Source organism: Physeter macrocephalus, chromosome 18 (assembly GCF_002837175.3).
Source record: "Physeter macrocephalus isolate SW-GA chromosome 18, ASM283717v5, whole genome shotgun sequence".
In the NCBI taxonomy this organism is placed as follows: Eukaryota; Metazoa; Chordata; class Mammalia; order Artiodactyla; family Physeteridae; genus Physeter; species Physeter macrocephalus.
In genome coordinates, this window is record NC_041231.1 from 30190727 (window position 1) to 30213451 (window position 22725).

The window sequence follows — 22725 nt, forward strand, 5'->3', positions numbered from 1 at the left end:
AGCCACCCCCCGCCTCTGCAGGAGACCCTCCAACACTAGCAGGTAGGTCTGGTTCGGTCTCCCCTGGGGTCACTGCTCCTTCCCCTGGGTCCCAATTCGCACACTACTTTGTGTGTGCCCTCCAAGAGTGGAATCTCTGTTTCCCCCAGTTCTGTCAAAGTCCTGCAATCAAATCCCAGTAGCCTTCAAAGTCTGGTTCTCTAGGAATTCCTCCTCCTGTTGCCGGAACCCCAGGTTGGGAAGCCTGACGTGGGGCTCAGAACCTTCACTCCAGTGGGTGGACTTCTGTGGTATAAGTGTTCTCCAGTCTGTGAGTCACCCACCCAGCAGTTATGGGATTTGATTTTACTGTGATTGCGCCCCTCCTACCGTCTCATTGTGGCTTCTCCTTTGTCTTTGGATGTGGGGTATCTTTTTTGGTGAGTTCCAGTGTCTTCCTGTCGGTGATTGTCCAGCTGCTAGCTGTGATTCTGGTGTTCTCGCAAGCCTCCCTTCGTTTTTTTTTTTTTTAACACTTCCTTACTTTTTGGCATAACAAGATGTTCCAGGCTCATCTTTTACCTTCCCTCCTCCTATCCTACAATTAGCCATTTCTCCAAAAAGTCCTGCTTGATTCCTTTTAATGGAGAATGCTAGAAAATACCACAATTTGTTTATCCTTTCTCCTGTTAATTGACGTTTGGATTGTTTTTAGTTCTGGAGTATTATAAAGAAATCGTCTCTGAATACCCTTGTATATTTTTTGGATCCATAAACTGATTTCTGTTGGGTATATAACCAAGAGTGACAATGGAAAGTCACAGAACAACAAGGACTACTCTATAGCACGGGGAATTATATTCAGTATCTTGTAGTGACCTATGTTGGAAAAGAATCTGAAAAAGAAAATTTATATATATATTATATATGTGGAGAGAATTTATATATAATATGTATATATAGAAAGACTTTATATCTGTATATATATATATAAACGGAATCACTTTGCTGCACACCTGAATCATTGTAAATCAACTGTATTACAATTTAAAAAATAACATACATACATAAATAAAAAGAAGGACACAGGATCTTCACACTCTGGTTATATACCCAACAGAAATGAGTACATTAAGTCCACCAAAAAGGTGAACACAGGTATTCAAAGCAACTTTGTTCATAATTCATGTATGTATATATATACACACACATACATATATACACACACACACATATATATATACACACACACATATATATATATATATATGTATATTTAGCTTTAGTGGGTATTGCTAAATAGTGTTTCCAAGTGCTCATAACAGTTTTGTGAGGGGAGCGAAAGTTGTTGGCCCCATTAGGTGGGGTAATCGGTGGCAGGGGTTCTAATGGGCCAGTGCAATCCAAAGGCATGTTGTCTGTGACCAGAAATGGCAAAGTTGCTCATCTTTTCCATTGATAATGAGTGGGAAATGCTGAGATTTTGCCACCTGGTCCATTCTTAAACTGCTGTTTTAGAGAGTGCTGCTTTAAGATGGGCAAAATGGAAGTTTCTGAAGTCAAGAATCTCCTGCTACCTTCACCACGGTTTTCATCTCAGGGAGGGCAGTGACAGCATGTAGGGAATGCAGGCTCATTGCTAGGGGCTCCTGCTGTTAGAGAGCATTCGGGTCACTGCTTTGTTTTAAAAAGTGTCTCCCCAGGAGAAGGAGGAATGCCCCCCCGGAGTCCCACTCACATCTTCTGACTGCTAGGGGCCCATTTGGAACCCTGGAACAGTCATTTGCTAAACACCCTGAGAGAGTAAATATCCCTCTGTCTACACCCAGGGAGCCACTTAGTTTTCAGGACATCTGGGATAGAGGCCAGGGACAGCAGGCAGAGCAGGAAATTGCTGGAGGTAAACATGGACATGAACTGGTCCAGTATCATGGGACTAGACTCTAGGCTCAGTGTTGCTAAGAAGTGCTTGGGCGTGGCCCGGCCTCTATAGCTTAAAGGTTCTTTGTCCAAAATACCTCTCCTGTGGAGCTTATAGTTCATCATTAGAACCAGAGAGATGATTGAGCACTTTTTGAAGTGAAATTCTGAACAGAAGAAACATCACTTATAAGATACATGATGGGCTCTTAAGTAATTTTGATGAAACTTTGGAGGAATTCATGACTATTAAAAAAACATCTCGGGGCTTCCCTGGTGATGCAGTGGTTGAGAGACCGCCTGCCGATGCAGGGGACACGGATTCGTGCCCCGGTCTGGGAGGATCCCACATGCCGCGGAGTGGCTGGGCCCGTGAGCCATGGCCGCTGAGCCTGTGCGTCCGGAGCCTGTGCTCCGCAATGAGAGAGGCCACAACAGTGAGAGGCCTGCGTACCGCCAAAAAAAAACCAACAATATCTCATGGATGCATTTTAACCAGGTGTCCCCTCTAAGTGGACCCTGGCTCCCTGTGGAATGGGGAGAGCCCTCCTGCCCTACTTTCTGAGCAAGCCTTTGTGCAGTGTGCAACTGTGCAACCGTACGCAGCGACCCTGGATAGATAACGGTTCAGATGACCCACAGCGACGAGACTCCCATGGCTGCACGTTTGTATTAACCTCTGTGAACCTTTCCTCTCTCTCCCCCAGGCCTCTCCGCGGATGGTGGTGCCAAGCGCCAGGAGCACCTCTCCCGGTTTTCCATGCCCGATCTCAGCAAAGACTCTGGGATGAACGTGTCCGAGAAGCTGAGCAACATGGGCACGCTGAACTCGTCCATGCAGTTCCGCAGCGCCGAGTCCGTTCGCAGCCTGCTCTCCGCCCAGCAGTACCAGGAGATGGAGGGAAACCTCCACCCTCTCAGCAACCCCATCAGGTACAGAGACCTGCAGGCCCACGGAAGGATGCATCAGAGCTTTGATTTCGATGGGGGGATGGCGGGCAGCAAGCTGCCGGGGCCGGAGGGCGTGAGGATCCAGCCCATGAGCGAGCGCACGCGGCGGAGAGCCACTTCCCGCGAAGACAACCGCCGCTTCCGACCTCACCGGTCACGGCGATCCCGACGCTCTCGTTCAGACAACGCCCTCCACCTGGCCAGCGAGCGCGAGGCCATCTCTCAGTTAAAAGAAAGGCCCCCCCTGAGAGCCAGGGAGGACTATGATCAGTTCATGCGCCAGCGGAGCTTCCAGGAGAGCCTGGGCCAGGGGTCCCGGAGGGACCTGTACGGCCGGTGCCCCCGGACTGTATCGGACCTGGCTCTGCAGCACGCCTTTGGGGAGCGATGGGGACCCTACTTCACCGAGTACGACTGGTGTTCCACCTGCTCCTCGTCCTCGGAGTCTGACAACGAGGGCTACTTCCTAGGAGAACCCATCCCCCAGCCCGCCCACCTGCGATACGTCACGAGTGATGAGTTACTGCACAAATACAGCTCGTACGGCCTCCCCAAGTCTTCCACGCTAGGTGGCAGGGGACAGTTGCACAGCAGGAAAAGACAAAAGAGCAAAAACTGTATCATTTCTTAATCCGATGGAGGTCAGGGGATAGGGGAAGATGGGAGGTAAGAATGTAAATTCAGAAACTTGCACTGTTTTAAATTTTAAAGCTCTTTGCTTTGGTGGTTCCAGGGAGAGATGAGAAGAGCTCTCTGTTGATGGCGGCAAGGTCACCGACTGACTCGATAGGTAGTCACAGTTCTTGGCATGTTGAATATTATTTGCACATTTCACTTTGGAAACGCTATAGACTCTACGGAGGCCAGGGTTGGTCACCTCCTTCCCGTCCGTCTGTGTTGAGCTGCCACTGGCAAGATGGCAGAATTGTTTCCCGCTCGCTTATATATATATAGCCTCTCTGGTTCTCTTCCTTTTAGGACCCTTTTTCCAGTACGTAATTTGTTTATTAGCCAGGACCCAAGACTAAGTTATTTACATGTCCATTGTAAATGCGATGTAAATGAGAGTTCTGATAAAATATTTTTGTATTTTGTAATATCAAAGGAATTTCTATATCGTAGGACCCAGTGGAGCCTTGCATGCACGTCCAGCATTGTCTCTGAGAAGTACTCCGAGGTGGTCCAGGACCACTTTTTTTTTTTTTTTTTTTCTTTTTTCTATACAAATTTGTTACATGTCAGTGAGACCTTTTTCAAAGGAGTTTATTCAATTTGGCTTTTTGTGGCTGAAAAAAAAATTTACCTATTACACCCAAAGCATTTGATGCTCCATCTATCTTAAGGAGCCATCCTTCAGTCCCCTCCCAGCCTCAGTAGAATCTCTTCTCTACAAAGTGATAGTAACTTTTTTTAATTTATAATTGCCAGCGTAACTTTTGCCAATTAGAAAAACCAACCAGTGTCAGTCAGGTTCTGTGAGAAACGCCATCCGTGCTGGGAACATTGAAGTTGCTTACCATTGATCTATCCCTTGGGGAAAATAAAGTGACTGTGAGTGGTGCGGTGTGTGTGATGTCAGCATGACATTGTTTTGAATGTGGCATTATTTCCTGGTGCTCGTTTCCTGGATCGTATTATCCGCTTTCCTTTACCAAGGCAGACAGCTGCCTTAGCCTGACAACCGGTTGTCCTCGGTGCAAATGAACTTCAGCTTTGGGAATTTCGGGCCAGAATGGTTCCGAGGGACTCTGGGAGTTGATGGTGTGTTCTGGGTCGTAGGTCATACGTGGAGAAGGAACAGGTCAAGGGTAGAGACTGAAGGGGAATATGAAGGAAGGTCAGAGCAAAGAAGAACTTCTGGAAATGAAGTAGAGGAGAGTTGACAACCACCTCGAATAGCCCTCGGTGCTTGTGGGGAAAAAACCCAGTTTAATGCGCTCCGTAACCAGAGTATCTGGGTTACCCAGAAAGATTGAGCTGCTCAGGAGATTTCCGTGTTATGCTTTTGAAAAACAAGTGTTGCTGAAAGGGGAAGTTTCCATTTTGAACTTTGGGGACCGTCAGTCAGATAGAAGATGGGCTCAAAAGTGAGTTTGCTTAAAGAAGACATTTAACGGTTGTGTTGTTTATAGTAAAATAAAACCTCCTACCTTGCTTCAGTTAAAAGTGAAGCGCTTGCTTTTACTTCCATTCTCCTCGTCCCCTTCGTGGATTGTGGCAGTTGAAATAATCCATCGGAGGACCCACGTTTAGCGAGGTGTACTGTCGATGTAGTACACAGTGTATCTCAGTGGCCATCTGCCATGGTGAGGCGAGCGTGGTCTCTCTTCAGTATAGTAGTTAATATTTTCTAGTATTTTTTTATGGGGAGAGTGTGAAAAGTGGCTTTTTAGACACCATCCCAAATGGGTCTGGGGGAAGGAAGGCTGTAAAGGATGTGGAAGTGGCACTCCGTTCAGGATGTATTAAAATAATTTGCTTTTCAGGTATTAATAAGACATTTGTCATTGTCACTGATGTTTTAAAAAAAGCAATGCAAATGTTGGTTGTGGCTGTTTTCCGCATGCTTTCTTCATATCTAAATGCTTCATTAATTATCCAAGCCTCTGGAGAATTAACTCTATTACGTTTGTATAGTGAGTTTGTAAACTGCTTGGCAAACTGATTAAGAAATAATGTACACCACCACGCTACCCACGTGGCAGGTTTCTGGTAGAAATTGGGCGAGTCCAATTTGAAGTTCTAAGTTGCTGGATTGATGAGAATAGAAAGGCATTTTGGAAAAAAGAAGAGAGAGAAAAAAGTAGATCATTTAACTTAGTAAATAACTGAAAATAATGTCTGTCCTCTGTGGCCTGGGATCCAAGGAAAGAAATTCTCCTCGTGAACGTTGCTTTCTAACTCTTCCCTTTTAGAGTACCTCTTACATTTCCCAGATGAGGCTTTAACCACCGTCAGCAGAAAGAAAGAAGGTGGCCTAGAAACCGACACCTAATTAGTACCCAAAGGGAGAGAGGAATAAGCGATTTCAGATCTAGCGGCCCAGGGAGCTTCCATCAGCTGAACTGGTCAGAGCTGGAGGCGTGTTGAGATGCAAGCCTCAGGGTCAGGCGGCCTATAAGCAAGATCACCTCCATCGAGTCGGTCGCTGCCAGTGTCTCCTCCCCACCCCACACGCAGCCAGGCACCTTACGGAGAATGCCGTTGGAGGACAGGTCAGTCCTCACAATGAGGATGGAACCTCCAAGTATATGCCTTAGAGAGAGCAGGATATCATTGTATTGGGAGTTCCACCTGTCAGTGATAACTTACACGTAACATCCCAGAATCCCATTCCCCAAAATTCAGTGCATTCGTTTCTGAGGCAAGATCTGAGGGGTCCTTGCCTGATCATCACCAGCTCTTCTTGGTCAAGTTTCACCTGTGGGTAAGGCTCGCACTCACCTCTTCTTAGATCATCATTTCCTCTTTAATAGGCTGTTTTTAGAAAAGTCAAACCGTTTATTTTCTTTTCTAATGCCTTGGGTTTGGTTTGGTTTTGTTTTCCTACCTCTCCTCATATTGATCTTCTTATCTGTTGGCTAAGACCCCACTTTAGTGTTCATTTCATGTCCTGTTTCTGCTCAGTTCAGTGGGAACAGACCTGGCCCTTTTCCCAAGCAGAAGTCAGTGACAGTTTCCTGAATGGCCCTGCCAGTGCATAGCACCCTTGATGTTATGAGCAAGTTTGTTAGCAGGCTGGTGGCGTTCAGGTACTCTTCCATCTGTCATAGAATTCTGGGATTTCTACCAAGTGTGATGGTAAATGAGGTCCGGGAAACCAGAACCATACTTCCCGTTTTGCAAGTGTTCAAGGGGGGAAATTTTTTTGGTGTTGGTTGTTTGACCCCCTCTTTTCATATTCACCTTCTGTTCTCTAGTCCTTCCTTTCCACCCTCAGCCAGCCCCGTGAGCAAGCAATTTTGCGTTTCTCGTGTGCGACCTGAGGACAGCTCTTCCTCATCCTCTTTTCCCATTCTGTAGGATGTTTCTTCAATACACCAAGATTATATTTCTCTCTCCTGCGGCAGCTCTCTGCTTCTTGGGTACCACCAGCCATTGTTGAGTTCAGCTGGGGCCAGTAATACCACATATGTAGCATGTGCTCTGCCGTCCCTGCAACCTGGGCAGATATAACCAAGGTACCACTGTAGACTTTCCCAGAGAGCATGGATGCAGCCTCAGAAATCTTTGCAACACTCCAACCATCCAGGGCTAGTTGATCAGAACTGATTTTATTTGTCTGATTACAAATCTTATTTGTGAACTGATTCTTATTTGTCTTTTTACCTTGGGCTCTTTTGCCATTGGCCCAAAACAGTACACCAGCCATTTAGGAAGCATCATCCATAAATAATTGTGAGACTCCAGTTTCTATGCCCCCGTATTGCTGATGCTAAAGGAGGCTGACTTCTTTAGGCTAAATGAAGACAACTCTCTTTGGCCTCCTTTTCCATTCTCGTGTTCTTGGTCCTCTCACAGAGGTCAGATAAGAGTTCGTCCTATTCTTTGTCTAATCCCACCTTCTAACGAGAAAGAACACAAAACTTTAAATTCCAAGGAGAAGTGCTCTTTGCGTGTTTGTCTCTAACAGAAACCAGATGCTAATGCATAAGAAGGAGAATCTATGACAAAGGAACGTGAACAATGGCTTCAGTCATCTGAGGATTTCATGCTGAAGGGCTGCTATTAGCACTGTTTAGCACCTTCAGGGCTTTGAAAAGGGCTCTGCAACAGCATTCCAGGTACAGGACACAGCCAAGCCTCCTCTGCATATTTGGAAGGCAGTTCCAGATGGCCGCCTCTTGAGGTGCGTTTCTTAAAGTGCAAGAGAAGTGGAAATGAAGAGAGTTTTGCCTAGCCTCCAGTGGCCCGTCCCTCTGGGGCCTCAGCAGACATCAGAGCCTGTTCGTCTGACCCCTCGGAAGCAGTCATCAAGGTTAGGATCAAAAAAGGATTTCAATCTTTTTCCATTTTCTCATAGTAGGAGCCCCTTCAACCCAAGACTCCCATAAAATATAATATACTGTTGGGAGCTATACTGTTTTATAAGCTTACTTCCTGCTGACAAAACTAGCTTTCCCCAACAGGAATAAAGAGGCGGGGGGTGGGGGGAGTCACGTAGTGTTAGAAAACATTTCTGTGATTTAGATACGATGACTCTGTAGAAAAAAAAAAAGCCTTGTTCTAGCCTGAGAGTTTTCTGAGACATCCCTCACCCTACTGAGTATTTGGCCGATGATGTGCCATAGGTCGCTGACTAAGCTTTTCTAAATTTTTCAGAGAGAGTTACTCAAACCTCTCTAGTTAATGTCCATGTTTTTCCATAAAGCATTTTGGTTCTATCATGGACCCTGACTTCACATTCTAAGACCTATGGGTCCTCCTTATTCCATAGTAAATTAGGACTTTGGCAGTTTTCCCGCTCCTAAACACATTCTTTCCTGTACAGGATCACTTTGTCCATCTCCTGCTTTAATTCCAAGTACGTAAACAAAACCTCAAAGGGCCTGAGAAGGTAAGGCACGCCAGAGTCTGTGTTGTGTGTTGGGTGTCAAGCTATTTGTTAAGAAGGTCTGCAGTAGACCTTTGGTGTGGGCTCTGCCAGAGACTGTCGTGAACACTTTGCTTGAGATCCGTGCCCTGTAAAATGGATATGATGTTTTACTGATGTCTGTAATACATTTGTAAACTTCCAATAAAATTTGAATAAAAGAAATGTTGCCGTTCTTCTCAGTCTTCCCTTGCTTTCCAGGTTTTTGGAAATCGTTGACTTTGAGGATCTCAGCAAAAGAAGAGAGAGGCTGCACGTGTCAGGGGGGTGAGATTTGCTGCGAAAGATGAACCTGATTGTTTAAATCAGGACTTCTCAACCTGGGCAGTGTCCACATTTTGTTCCAGTCCATTCCTTGTGGCAGAGGACCGTCCTGGGCATTGTAGGATGTTTAACAATACTGCTGACCTCTACCCATTGCCAATAGCACCCCTCCCCCTGAGATGTGACAACCAAAAATGTTGTCACATTAGGATAGCTACTATTAAAAAAAAAAAAAGGAAAATGACAAGTGAGCGTGGATGTGGAGAAATTGGAAAACTTGTACACTATTGGTGGGAACGTAAAATGGTGCATCCTCTGTGGAAAACAGTACGGCAGTTCCTCAAAAAATTAAAAATAGAACTACCATATGATCCAGCAATTCTACTTTTGGGTATATACCCAAAAGAATTGAAAGCCGGGCCTCAAAGAGATATTTGTACAGCCGTATTGATAGCATTATTCAGAGTAGCTAAAAGGCAGAAGCAAGTGAAATATCTGTTGATGGATGAGTGGATAAGCAAAATGTCATCCAGACATACAGTGAGCTATTATTCATCCTTGAAAAGGAAAATTACGACACACGCTGCAACGTGAATGACACTTGAGGGCATTGCTAAGTGAAATAAAGTCAGTCACAAAAAGACAGATGTTGTGTAATTCTACTTATGTGAGCTACCTAGAGTAGTCAAATTCACAGACACAAAGTGGAAGGGTGGTGCCTGAGGTTGGGGAGAGAGCGAGTGAGATGTTGTTTAATATACAGTTTGTGTTTCAAGATGAGAGTTCTGGAGATTTGTTGCACAACAATGTAGATGTACTTACTACTGAACTGTACACTTAAAAATGCAAATTTTATGTTACCTTTATTTTACCAGAATTTCTTAAAATGCCTCCTTAGCTGTGTGTCCCCTGAGGACAAAATCACCGCTGGTTGAGAACCACCACTTAAAATGCTTTACCTTCTTAGCATCTCTGTTCCTTGAGGGTTCTCGAAGCTGACTCCTACCCCGGGCCATACGGATAATTTTCACTTATTAGCAAGAATTGAAACCAGCAGATGACCGAAAATATTTGTATTTGCTTTTAAGCAGATAATAAGTGGGTTGTGTGGCACGTTACATGCATGGCTGTGTTCTGGTTAGGATGGTATTAGTATTGTCTGGGAGCCAAGACCAAAGCGGCATGTAAGTTAGATTTCCCCGTGTCTGATCCACGATATTTGGGACCTGCTGGATACTGCAATATCGTTTATTCATTCATTCAACAAATGGTTATTGAGAGCCTGCTCTGTGCCAGGCACTGTTCTAGGTGCTTGGAATACAGCAGTATACAAAACAAACAAAAACCCCTACCCAAAGGAGTTTACCAGTTTGACTTTCTGCTAGGCGAGAAGCTTGCAACTGCCTCACCCACCCTTAAGCGTGAGGACTTGGGAGTTGCAGGTGAGAGTTATTTCATTCTAAGCCCTCTGAGAGCCTTTGGATGAAGCTTTTAGAAATGGCAGGCTTCCCTGGTGGCGCAGTGGTTGAGAGTCCGCCTGCCGATGCAGGGGACACGGGTTCGTGCCCCGGTCCGGGAGGATCCCACATGCCACGGAGCGGCTGGGCCCCTGAGCCATGGCCGCTGAGCCTGCGCGTCCGGAGCCTGTGCTCCACAACGGGAGAGGCCGCAACAGTGAGAGGCCCGTGTGCTGCAAAAAAAAAAAAAAAAAAAAAAGAAATGGCAATGACTGTGCCAGTTCTACTCACAGACCCTCCCGGGGAGCATGGCTGTCAGGTAGCCCTGGTTTCACTCCATGACCCCCTCTTCCTCCTCCTCTGCGGAATGATTGGGGTCAAGAACGGCAGCAAACCAGTAATCTGTAAGTGACCTGGCAAGACATGATAAAGTGGACCAAGCAGATTATCTCTCTTAAGAATGTGAATTAAGAAATTCCGTGTAAATTGGTGCAGCCACTATGGAGAACAGTATGGAGGTTTCTCAAAGAACGAAAAATAAAGTTGCCATATGATCCTGCAATCCCACTCGTGGGCATATATCTGGAGAAAATTATAATTTGAAAAGACACATGCACCCCAGTGTTCACTGCAGCACTATTTACAATAGCCAGGACATGAGAGCAACCTAAATGTCCATCAACAGATGAGTGGATAAAGAAGATGTGGTACATATGTACAATGGAATATTAGCCATTAAAAAAGAGTGAAATAATGCCATTTGCAGCAACATGGATGGACCTAGAGATTATCATTGTAAGTGAAGTAAGTCAGAAAGAGAAAGACAAATACCATATAATATCACTTATATGTGGAATCTAAAATATGGCACAAATGAATTTATCTACGAAACAGACACAGAACAGACTTGTGGTTGCTGGTGGGAGGGGCCGGGGGAAGGGTGGAATGGGAGTTGCGATTAGCAGGTGAAAATTATTATATATAGAATGGATAACTAACAATGTTCTACTGTATAGCACAGGGAAGTCTATTCAATATCCTGTAATAAACCATAATGGAAAGGAATATGAAAAAATATTGATATATGTATAACTGAATCACTTTGCAGTACAGCAGAAATTAACAAAACATTGTAAATCAACTATACTTCAATAAAACAAATTTAAATAAAAGATTCCGAGAGAAAGAGCGGAAGTTAAGCTAAGAGGATGTGTAGGGAGAGCTGGTGGGTGGAGTTAGGCCCACAGGATCACGGTAAGATGAAGGATGGGAAAGCAGAAGCTCGGGCTGAGAGCGGGTCCAAGAGCAAAGATGGATGAGAGCACAGAGATGTGAAGTGACCCAGAGGAGCCTGGTCCCCATGACTGCCTCACCTCCACACAGATTCCAGTTCCTGCCTTGGAGGTGCTCCTCTAGGATTCCCGTAGGACTTTGGTCGCTCCCCATTGTGTTTATGTATCGTTTCATTACATATCTACACAAGCTCCTATTCACACTGAAGTGTTCCTTGCAACGCTGACTCAGACATGAAGGATGAATTCTGAACGCCAGTTTCCACACCTTTTATTTTGCCCCACTCCCCTTTAGCATTTCAAATTCCATCTCAACCACTTGCTAGTTGTGTCATCTTGGGAAATGTCCACATCCTCTCTGAGTCTCGGTTTTTAGCTAACAAATGTGAGTATAGTGGCATCGTTGTTTGGATTTACTGGAATGATGCACCTGAGGCTCTTAGCACCGAGTCTGCCATTGTAAGAGCTTAAAATACGTTAGCTGTTGTTGATGTCGATGTTGTTATTACTACTACTATCCCACCCAAAGAGAAAGGGTGGCAGGAACTAGATACCGTTAGTATCTTCTCTGAGAGTATTCATTGTCTTTTCTTCTAATGTAAGCATTAAATAGGATTTTGAGACATCCCAGAAAGGCCTGAATCTTTACCATATTTGAAAAATGCCTGCAGAGCTAATTAAATGATGCAAATCTCCCACAGAGGTTATAATTCAGTGCATCTGGGGTAGAACCCCAGTATCTGCATTTTTAACAAGGCTCTCCATGTCAGTCTGATCTAGCTGGTTTGAGGACCACACTTTAAGAAATTCTGCCTCAGCATTTGTTCGTTTTCTTCCAAGTATCTGGGCAAAACAAACAAAAAACAGCTCTTCCAGCCCCACCCATTTCTGGAGAAGCTGATAACAAGCCCTCTGGTCAAGATGGAGAGATATGAGCCTGGGGTTTATAATCCAGTTTTGGAGGATCTCAGGTATGTTCACACTTGCCTAGAAGTGACAGTCTTCCAAAAAAGAAATGTAGTTTAACTGACTTTAATTTTTCTGAGAGGTATATATCACTGTATATTAAAGTGACATGTAGAAGAGAAGCATCGCAAGGAAGAAGAAGGTGAGCTTGTTACTGAAAGTGAGGTCTGGCTGCCCGCCGCTCGAAAGCCAATACTAGAGACCCTAGGTTGGTGGAAAGGAAAGTTTGCTTATTTCAGAGGCTGGCAACCGGCGGGAGAGGGCAGACTCGTGTCCAAAGGCTGACTTCCCCCGCTGACAATCAGTGGGCAAGAGTTTTAAAGGGGAGTTTCACGGGTGTATAGGCAGAGGAAGGGAGTTACATGCAGAAACGGCACAGTCAGCTCCGAGAGTCATCTTGAAATTGGCCAAGCGGTGGTCTGATCCACATCATCTTGATTGTTTCAAGTACAGTTAGTCTTCACTTCCAGGGTCAGTTTGTTCCCATTTCTTTGAGGCCTGTTCTCGGAATTGTGGCAGCTTCTGTCATGGCTACAGTCTGTTCATCATGTAGTTAGCTTCTTCCACTTGGGGGGGCGGTTTCTGTATCTACAAACCAGCTCAAAAGGTGTGGCTCAGAATATTATCTATAGCCGTTGAGGAGGAACTAAAGGTCCTTGACTTTGCTTAATCACTAAACTATTATAATTTTGTCTTGTTTGACTGTTTTCCTTTGTTTCTGCATTTTCTCACTTCTCTAATTAAATTTATTCTTTGACTGAAGTTTTTCTACAGACAAAAGGCAGGCGGAGGACATGGGGGCGGGTTGAGGGATGGAAAAGGACCTTAGGGTCCTGCTCCGTTTCAAGCTTATTCTGAAATACAGTCTAACGATTATGTTTGAATTTGAGAATTGCTACTTTTGGTGCGTATAGCCAATGGATTTCACACGTCAGAATTACCTAGGTAGATTATTTAAAATCCAGAATCCCTGGCCCCATCCCTGGAGAGTCTGATTCGGCAAAACCTGGTAAACTGCATTTTTCATAAACATCTAGGGATCTGAGAAGACCCTTTGGGAAAAACTGCTCTGAGCCTCTCTCATCATGGGAAATCCTTCATATTCGATGAGCCCTTAGGTGCTAAATGCATCCAGCTTGTGTTATAGAGCTCCAGTCTGGAAGGGTCTGCTTCTCAAGTGTTCATCTACCATATGTGTAAAGTACACTGGTTTCCTAGTGATCCAGAATGAGAAACATCAGCCTCTTTGGAAAACCAATGCCAGTGTCACTTCTAACTCCAGCTAGTTTTGTCCAAGAGAGATGTCCAGACAAGACTCCCAGAAGGAAACCTTACCAGAAGATGCAATAGGTAAATAATCGAAGATAAGCACAGGCTGAAGTTTAGCGGGAAATGATCAAGACATTAAATGACACAATTGTACCCAGCAGGAGAACAGCTTTCTCAGCAAAATACTAGCAGATACTTGTTTCCCTGATAGGCTGGCTGATTCTAGAGATAAAACAGATCATGTGGGTTGTTGGGCGGCTTTGTACCATTAACACACTAGTTAGCAAACACATGAGACCAGAAGTACCAGAAAGTGAGCCCAATAACAAGGAATTTGGGCCATAAAAGGCAATTGTCTTAGGCCACATTCTTTGGATTTTAGGTGGTTGAAACTTACTTCAAACAAACTTGAGCATAAAGGAAAAAAGAGAATTTATTTGAAGGAGACTATGTATCTTGCAAGAATCAAAGGACAGCCCGTTCATGAGAACTTGGAACCAGGAAGAAGAAAGCCACCAAGAGCTCAGAAAAATTCTATCCCAGTTTTTAAATCTCTGTTTCCCTTCAGCTGTCTGCTTAATCTCCCTTTGTTGATCTGCTTTGGCAGCTTCGGGGAGCTCATGGACACAGGTGGCTCTCCACAGCTGCCACATTTAACCCCTTATTCTCAGGAAAGAAACTCTGCTTGGCCCGACTTGGGTCAGGTGCTCATTCCTGGTCCAATCACCTGTTGGAGGAGAGGGGGTGATGCCTAGGTGCCAGCATGCTGGTGGGGTGCTAGTTCTTGTGGGTGAGGAAAGAGTTTTCAGACAGAGAAAGTCATGGGCTGGGCAGGCACACCAAAATGTACCTCCTGTAACTATCCCAACAGGAAGAACCAGGATTATCACCTATTGGATGTTTTTCCAAACAGTCGTGTGCGCTGTACTTACTGAGTTGGAGCTACCATCTCAAGAGAAAGTTTCTACAATCCTCCAAACCATATGACTCCAACTGGCCCAGTCTCAGCCACGTGGTGCATTCAAAGAAGTACAATTCAGGAACCAAAAAATATTATAAATCTATACTCATTATTTCAAATCTATACTGTCTCTCAGGGAAATGCCAAAGGAGAGGTGAATTCTTAAAGCATATCAAGCATCTTAAAATTCTCTCTCTCCATCACTGCTCCTCTTACTATTCTGCACATGGATACCAGCTTTCCCCCCAAATTCTCTCTTCCACCCTGAAACATACCCTGTGCACAGATTTTTTTTCCATCCCATGTTCCCTTCTCCCTCACCTGCTCTTTATTATGTAAATCAATCAGCCACTCTGTCCTCTATCGTTTTTTCCCTCAGTTTTACTCAATACCCAGACTCCCTCCATGCTATGCAGTTTCTGATACTAGTTGAATTTTTTTTCTCCAAAACTTCAGGAACCACAGAGGTCTTTTTGTCTAACTTCATCGGCTATGTGAATTCCATCCAGCTGGAGGCCTCAAGCCAGGTAAGAGGATGACTGTGTGAAAGTTGTTGTATCTGTTCTCATGGTCAAGACCCATAACCTAGGAAACCTTCATGGTCAGGCAAGGTCTAAAGTCTGGCACCCTCTCTCTGTCTTCAGCTCATCCTGCCTCAGAGAGGTGTCCAGACGTGAACACGCAAGCCACCAGTGCTGGAAAGCACGGCATGACGTGCATACGATGAAGAAACAGCATGAAAGTCCAACCAAACTGATCTTTCCAGGTCTCCTCGTGGTCTCTGCCTTGCACCCAGCCTTTTGTACCTGCTGTTCCATCCGCTTAAAACACTCACATCCCTACCTTCCCTGTTCTACCTGTCCTTCACCTGACAGACTACTCCTCATTCTTCAGGGCTCAGCTTAGATCTGCTTCCTCCAGGATGGTCCAAGGCCCTTGGAAATAGGTACCTCTGCCTCAGGCTTCCAGGGGACTCTGCATATCCCCTATCTCCATAAGGTACTTGTGAGTTTATGCTTCTCCCCCGTTACAGCCTGTACTCCTCAAGGGCACAGGTATGCTGGCTGTCTTTTCAGCCTGTTCCTCTGGGGCATAACACATAGTAGAGCCTCAAAACATATTTTGAAGGAATGTCAAAAGGAAGATTCCTAAAAATCCTTGGTCAGTCAATTAAAAGGGAAAAGGGAAAGCACGAGCTCAGCCTTCTACACCTTGAATGTTTGCATTCCCTCCAATGCTCCATGTTCCTTCTAAGACTAAGGCTTTTTTTCTTCTGGATGCCGAGTTGCTGCAGGGCAAAATTTCACTCAGAGCTTCCTATTAGTGCCTGTGGCTATGATCAGGTTTGCATTACTGAATTTTCCCCAAATTGTTTTTGTTTTTTTAACTCTAGCTAAGCATAGTGTTTTCCAATTTCGAGGAGTAATAGTGCCTTTGGACTCCATAATGAAGCTACCAACTTTTCAAGTGCTATCAGCTCTAAATGCAAAAACCAAAGTCAAGCGTTCATGCCACTGAATTATAATCAGATAATTTATGATCTAATGAAAGAACCATCGCTAGGAAGTGAAGGTTTAAGAATAGGCAAATCCATGTTGATCTGGAAAGCATTACCCAGGAATAAACTTATATTAGCAAATGGGATAAATTATCGTATCTCAATATTCTTCTTTCATGGGTCTAGTGCTAATTACGTGGCTGTTGTTTATTAGAAAATATGCCTGAACAAGCCAGGACAGAACCGGGGCACATCGAGTAGGTAATAGAATCTGCAACCGAATTAGAAATAAATGAGATGGTACAGTCCTTAATAAAAGCCCCAGTGGCAGAAGAAACACAAAGAAGGAAGTTGATGCTTTCTATCCAGTAGCAAAAAGTGAATCTAGCAAAATCAAATGTTATTCTAATTTTTCAGGTACAATCAACTATGCTTATTGTAAACAGGAGCCCAGTGGACAGAGGTTTGCAAAGACATACATTTAATAGGTAGGTAATGCTACTGCCATAAAATTTTTAGAGGTACTGAAACCAATTTACTTATCTACAATCTAGGGTTTTCTCTCATATCTCTTTACCAGGGTGGAAGAACAGACCTTCCCACCTGAAAACATGGAGGTGAAGAGGAAATTTTCCTGGCCTGTAAGAGAGAACAAAGGGCTAGGAGCATACATGGAAGTCAGTAATGAATTCCTCTGACCTAGAAACAGGGGGAACTAACTATATTCCTTTCACTTCCAAAGTATTCCCAGATAAAGAGCCCAGGAAAGAAATTGGCTCATTTATTTGCAAAATCTATCCTCTAAATTTCATCTATCAACTGTTTCAGAGTTGTTTTTCACGTCTGCAGAATGATGATTCGGGGGGCGTTTTGTGTAAAGAATAGGTGTGGTTGAGACATGTAATGCTCACTGAATATCCATGTGTTCCCTCCAACTTCCCTGCCCCTCTGTGGTGGGTGGGGTCATGTGACTAGTACTGGCCAAAGAACTGAGGGAAAGTGAGATGTCAACCCTAGGCCTTTGTCTGCAGTCTCTCATCCCAAGCCCTGGTGACCAGGATGCACAGATTGAGATGCTGAATCACTGGATAGAAGCAGACCGGATCCCTGAGTCACTGCGTGGAACAAGTCATCCATAACAAGCTTTGTTTCAATAAGGAATACAGTTGGCCCTTGAGCAACTCGGGGCTCCAACCTTTCACCCCAATTTTCAGTTGAAAATCTGAATATAATTTATAGTTGGCCCCAGAATGCATGGTTTCTCCATATCCAAGCTTCTTTTGTATCTGAGATTCCGCATCCATAGATTCAACCTCGGATGCTTCAGTACTGTAGTATTTACTGCGGAAAAAAATCCGCACGTAAGTGTATCCACGCAGTCCAAACCCGTGTTGTTCAAGGGACAGCCGAACACCTTTGTTGTGTTAAACTGTAGAGATTTCAGTGTTAATTTGTTGCTACAGCATAACTCAGCCTCCTGTGACTAATACATGGGGGCCAATCTAAACCTCTCAAGGTTCCCCCTTGCCTAGACCAACTGGTCGTGTGAGTTATTCGATGGCCATGAGAAGTTCTGAAGGCCGTAGGGCCAGTGCTTTGGATGTAGTTGCTTTTTTGACTTGCTTGCTTTGGTTTGGTCACATAGTTTGGTTAGTTAAAGCCTCCATCCTCGACAATGGCCTTGGAGAGCTACAGTCTATGAGACGGTGAGCTCCAAGCCAGTGCACACCTATTTTGCTCACCATTGTATTCACACGTGCTAAGCTCAGTGCCTGCACAGAGTAAGCGCCCCCCAGAGATCTACTGAATGAAAAGAATAAAATAACTAATTTAACAATTTAATGACTCACGCAAAGATTATCCAGATTGCATGAAGCCCCCCATCACCCAAAATGCTGCCCTCGAAAAACTGGAAGAGACCTCCCCCTTCATACAAAGGCAGAGGCTGTGGAAGAAAACCACTGAGCTGAATTCACTGGACAACATACTCATTCCTCAGATATTTATTGAGTACCTACTGTGTGCATTATTCTAGGATTGGGGATAAAACATTGAATAAGTCAGACAACCTTCCTGCTCTCGTGAAGCTCTACTTTGCTTTTCTTATGTCTCTTTTTTCAAGCCGAAGTTTGGCCTGCAAAAAGAAAACTTTCCAATTATCTAGTTATCTGAGTTATCTAGTGTAAAGTGTAAGGCGCGGCAGAAGACTCAAGTAACCCCCAGTATGTTAACTCTGCAACCCTCACTTTCCTGGAGCCCTTGACTACTAACCAGTCTGCCTTGCTTCACCATCATTTCTGGGGCTTCGCCTGGAGATTCGCACCTTCCTATTTCTTACTTGAACTGAGGAGATGACCCTTACCTTCCTCCCTTGCCCAGTCTCATTCTTCAGAAAAGCGGTTTCGTTTTATGAGTTTCTCTTGATCTCCTCCAGGGTCAGCATCCTGCCCTTTTTGTTTTTACCAGTTTTTTACCAGTGGTTTTAGGGATGGCTTGCTAGCCTTCCCTGTGTTAAATATCTCCAGCCAAGGTCACAACTATGAGTGCTTTCGGAAGGGTCACTGAATCTCCAGGGAAATGCTCCCAAGTGTCTAAACTGAAGTCTGCACTGAACTGGCCCAGTGACTCAAGGAAAAAGTTTGCTTCCTCCATCTGGTCCTCAGAGTATCTTCTGGGACCACACAGAGTAGAATCTGAGCAGTGCCGTAGGCTCAGAAGGGCAGCAATGCTACTGCACAGCTGCTAATTACCCCATGTCCTGCCAGTGCTTTCCACCCCCTTACCCCTTGCCCTGACCCATCATCAAACAGCTGTAAATACATAGCTGACCACCCTCAAGGGTCTGGGATGGGGGGAACTTCTCCAGCATCCAGTCCTGCCTTTGTACCTTCTGTAGCCTCTCAACTGCTAGGCCAGTATCTTGAGTAGATCCAACCTCACACATAAGATAAATGATACCCAGAAACACATGTTCCCCTGAAAGGAGTCTCTCACATCATTGGGGCAGTCCTCCTCCTCCTCCCCCCAGTTCGTTGCCCTGCAAAGTAATGCCATTCACACAGTCCTGTAAATGAATCTTTTTTTTTTCTTTTAAAGACTGAGGCCAATCCTAATGTTCATAGCAGCATTGTTTACAGTAGCCAAGATATAGAGGCAACCTAAGTGTCCATCAACATATGAACAGATAAAAAAAAAAAGATGTGGTATGTATGTTTGTGTGTATACACACACACACACACAGACACACACAATGGAATATTACTCAGCCATTAAAGAAGGAAATTTCGCCATTTGCAGCAACATGGATGGAGCTGGAGGGTATTATGCTTAGTGAAATAAGTCAGACAGAAAAAGACAGTAGGAAAATCTATCTGGAACCAACCAGAAGATAAAGTATTTGACTGGTACTATTCAGATGCCTCTGGAGACCTGGGATCCTTTAAAAGGGAACCAGGCACAGGTTGAGACTTCTCACATTTTATATCTTGGCTCTGCCCTTTGCCAGCTGTGTGCCCTTGGGCATGTTTGTTGCTCTGTCTATGTCCCAGATAGAAAGAAAAGATACAACATGTGAGAGGCAAAGAGAAGTTCTCCTTTGCTAAGAGGTGAAATGAAACCCAAGTATATAAATGAACACGTGAACCCCCAGTAGGGTAAGCCAAGGAAAGAGATGAAATGGCTCAACTTGGTTAACTCTGATTACTTCTCCTCCTGCCTCACCCCCATCAAGATCCTTCTTTTTCAGGTAAAATTCATCACGCAGCTTCCAAGCCTAGGAGCCAGCTCTGCTGGGGGAAGTTATGAGACGTCAAGTGAGAACAGGAGGTCCCTTTGACATGCCGGTTGAACTCCAGACAGGACACGGCTCCATTTATTCTCCCAGTGGAACACCACATTGCTTCCTCTCATTCTTTTCCAACAGGGCTGATCTAGGAAAGGACGAGGACCAAGTAAGTAATCAAGCCTTTGGATCTGATCCATATGGCATACCATCTGTGAGCCGCAGAGAGATTCAAAGTTAGCTAGTGCTGGGGGCCAGACCATATTTACACCATTTCCAGAATGGGAGCTTTTGACTGATCCTTGGCAAGTATATGAGAAAGTTTACTTTCCTTTCTTAAAATCCGTGTTTCTGTTGCTATAATGTCTAATGCCTTTAATGTCTTTTAATAATTACACTTGTAACGAGGATAGCATGGGTACGATTGAAGTTGCATTTAGTTGGGGACCTGTTAGAATGTCAGAGCTTTGGGGAAGTATCTTCCAGGGCTGTGGAGTCAGACCACATCCCTGAGGATGAGGCTGGGGAGGTACTTCCCCTGGAGGGAATGGATGACTCCATTGCCAATGACTTTGGGGGAAAGAGAGGACTTCCTTCACAGTCAGGCTGGAGGGGACTTGGGCCAAGATTCTGAGGCATGGAGAGGTCCCAGGAGTGGATGCGCTGTCTGGCTATATCAGGGCAGTGATCATGCATGGCCCATGAGGGCACCGTTCTTTTTGTTTTTTGGTTTTTTTTACATTTATTTTTATATTTATTTTTGGCTGTGTTGGGTCTTCGTTTCTGTGCGAGGGCTTTCTCTAGTTGCGGCAAGCGGGGACCACTCTTCGTCGCGGTGCGCGGGCCTCTCACTATCGCGGCCTCTCTTGTTGCTCCAGATGTGCAGGCTCAGTAGTTGTGGCTCATGGGCCTAGTTGCTCCGCGGCATGTGGGATCTTCCCGGGCCAGGGCTCCAACCCGTGTCCCCTGCATTGGCAGGCAGATTCTCAACCACTGCACCACTAGGGAAGCCCATGGCCCATGAGGGCACCATTCTTAAGGAATAGAATGTGAATTGTGCCCTGGAGAAGTGTACAACAAGATGGTCCCATGCCAGACAGAGATAGGAACTGTCTCAGCAGGAGAGCTGGGATGGGCTTGGGCTTGTGCCTAAGTTGAGAGGCCTGTAACCATGCTTGGGGCGATGTGGTAGAGAAGAAACCATCTTTCTCCCATTGCTGTGGTCAGACTGGGGGAAAGACAGAGAGCAGGGCACTGGGGCCAGCAACAGGAGTGGCCCATGGGACACACGGTCAGCACGTAACGAGCCCTTGTTTGGAGCAGAGGTGACAGGATTCCTGGGCGGTGAGTGGGGCAGTAATTGTGTTCTTCAGCTTCATAGGGCAATAATCACCTGTGAGCAACCAGGCATCTGACTGTGATTAATTAATATGCTTCCTGGACATCTGGGGTGAAGGAGGGAGACGGGCTTAGATGATCAGCCAGGGACAAGGAGTCATTGTATTTTGGAGCATCTGTGTCGGGTGATGATAACGTTTGTACACAGTGGGGAATAGACGTCCCAGTTACATGTGATTGTGTTGGCTTGTTGCCTGTGGAAGGAAAAGGTGATCAAATGGTCGTGGGTTTTATTTTATTTTATTCATTTATTTTTTTCAATATTTCTTTACTTATTTGGTTGCATGGGGTCTTAGTTGCGGCAGGTGGGTTCCTTAGTTGTGGCATGCGAGCTCTTAGTTGCGGCATGCATGTGGGATCTAGTTCCCTGACCAGGGATCAAACCCGGTCCCCTTGCATTGGGAGCTCAGAGTCTTACCCACTGCACCACCAGGGAGGTCCCGGGTGTGGTTTTTAGATGTGTTTAACTGTTCTTTAAAAAAAAAAAAAAAAACCCAACTGGTGAGTTTTATGAAGATGCTAAATTCTAGTTTGTTGGAAATTGTAGTGGGTTGAATTTTGACCCCCCAAAAATATCTGCCCAAGTCTTACCTCCAGTACCTATAAATGTGACCTTCTCAATAGAGGTCTTTGCAGATATAATTGAGGATCTCCAGATGACATCACCTGAGATTTAGGACAAGCCCTAAATCCGGTAACCGGTGTTCTGACAGCAGAAAGGAGAGAGACACACACACACCAAGACACATGGATGGAGAAAGCCCTACAAAGATGAGGCAGAGACTGGAATAAGGTGGCCACAAGCCAAGGAACGCCAGGAGCCACCAGCAGCTGGAAGAGGTAAGGAAGGATCCTCCTTTAGAGCCTCCAGAGGGAGGATGGCCCTGCCAGCACCTTGATTTGGGGCATCTGGCCTCCAGACTGTGAGAGGGAAACTTTCTGATGTTCTCAGTTGCTTGCTTTGTGGTGATTTGTCACAGTGGCCCCAGGAAACTAATGCAAAAGCATATTCAGTGTTTGCTGGGATCAAGTGAAAACTCAGTCATAATTTCATGCCCCTTTCGCTAAAGGGAGATTCTCAAAACCTGGTCTAAAGCGTGTGACTGATTCATTAAGTGCTGTTCTGAGGCAACAGGTTTTTTTCGTTTTTGTTTTTGTTTTTTAATTCTAAAACTGTGCTATACACTGCAGACAGTTTTGTAAGTTTTGGATTGTGGACCCTAACACTTGTCTTATGCAGTTGATATGTCTGAGTTCTTTCCTAGTGTAATAGAGCTACAAGGGTGACACTTTTTTTTTTTTAATTTATTCATTTTTGGCTGTGTTGGGTCTTCATCGCTGCGCGTGGGCTTTCTCTAGTTGCGGCGAGCGGGGGCTGCTCTTCGTTGCGGTGCGC

At 45.0% G+C, this 22725-nt stretch overlaps 1 protein-coding gene across 7 annotated transcripts in view; it reads left to right on the forward strand.

Annotated features, from left to right (window-relative positions):
* Positions 1–9138, forward strand: part of PRICKLE2 (prickle planar cell polarity protein 2) — a 343425-nt gene extending 334287 nt beyond the window's left edge. For all 7 annotated transcript variants that reach the window (XM_007101290.3, XM_007101292.3, XM_055079949.1 and 4 more), the window contains one exon: positions 2607–9138. In XM_007101290.3, the coding sequence (XP_007101352.1) occupies positions 2607–3481 (875 nt within the window). In that variant the 3' untranslated portion in view covers positions 3482–9138. The remainder of the gene's footprint in view (positions 1–2606) is intronic.
* Positions 9139–22725: the final 13587 nt, after the last annotated feature.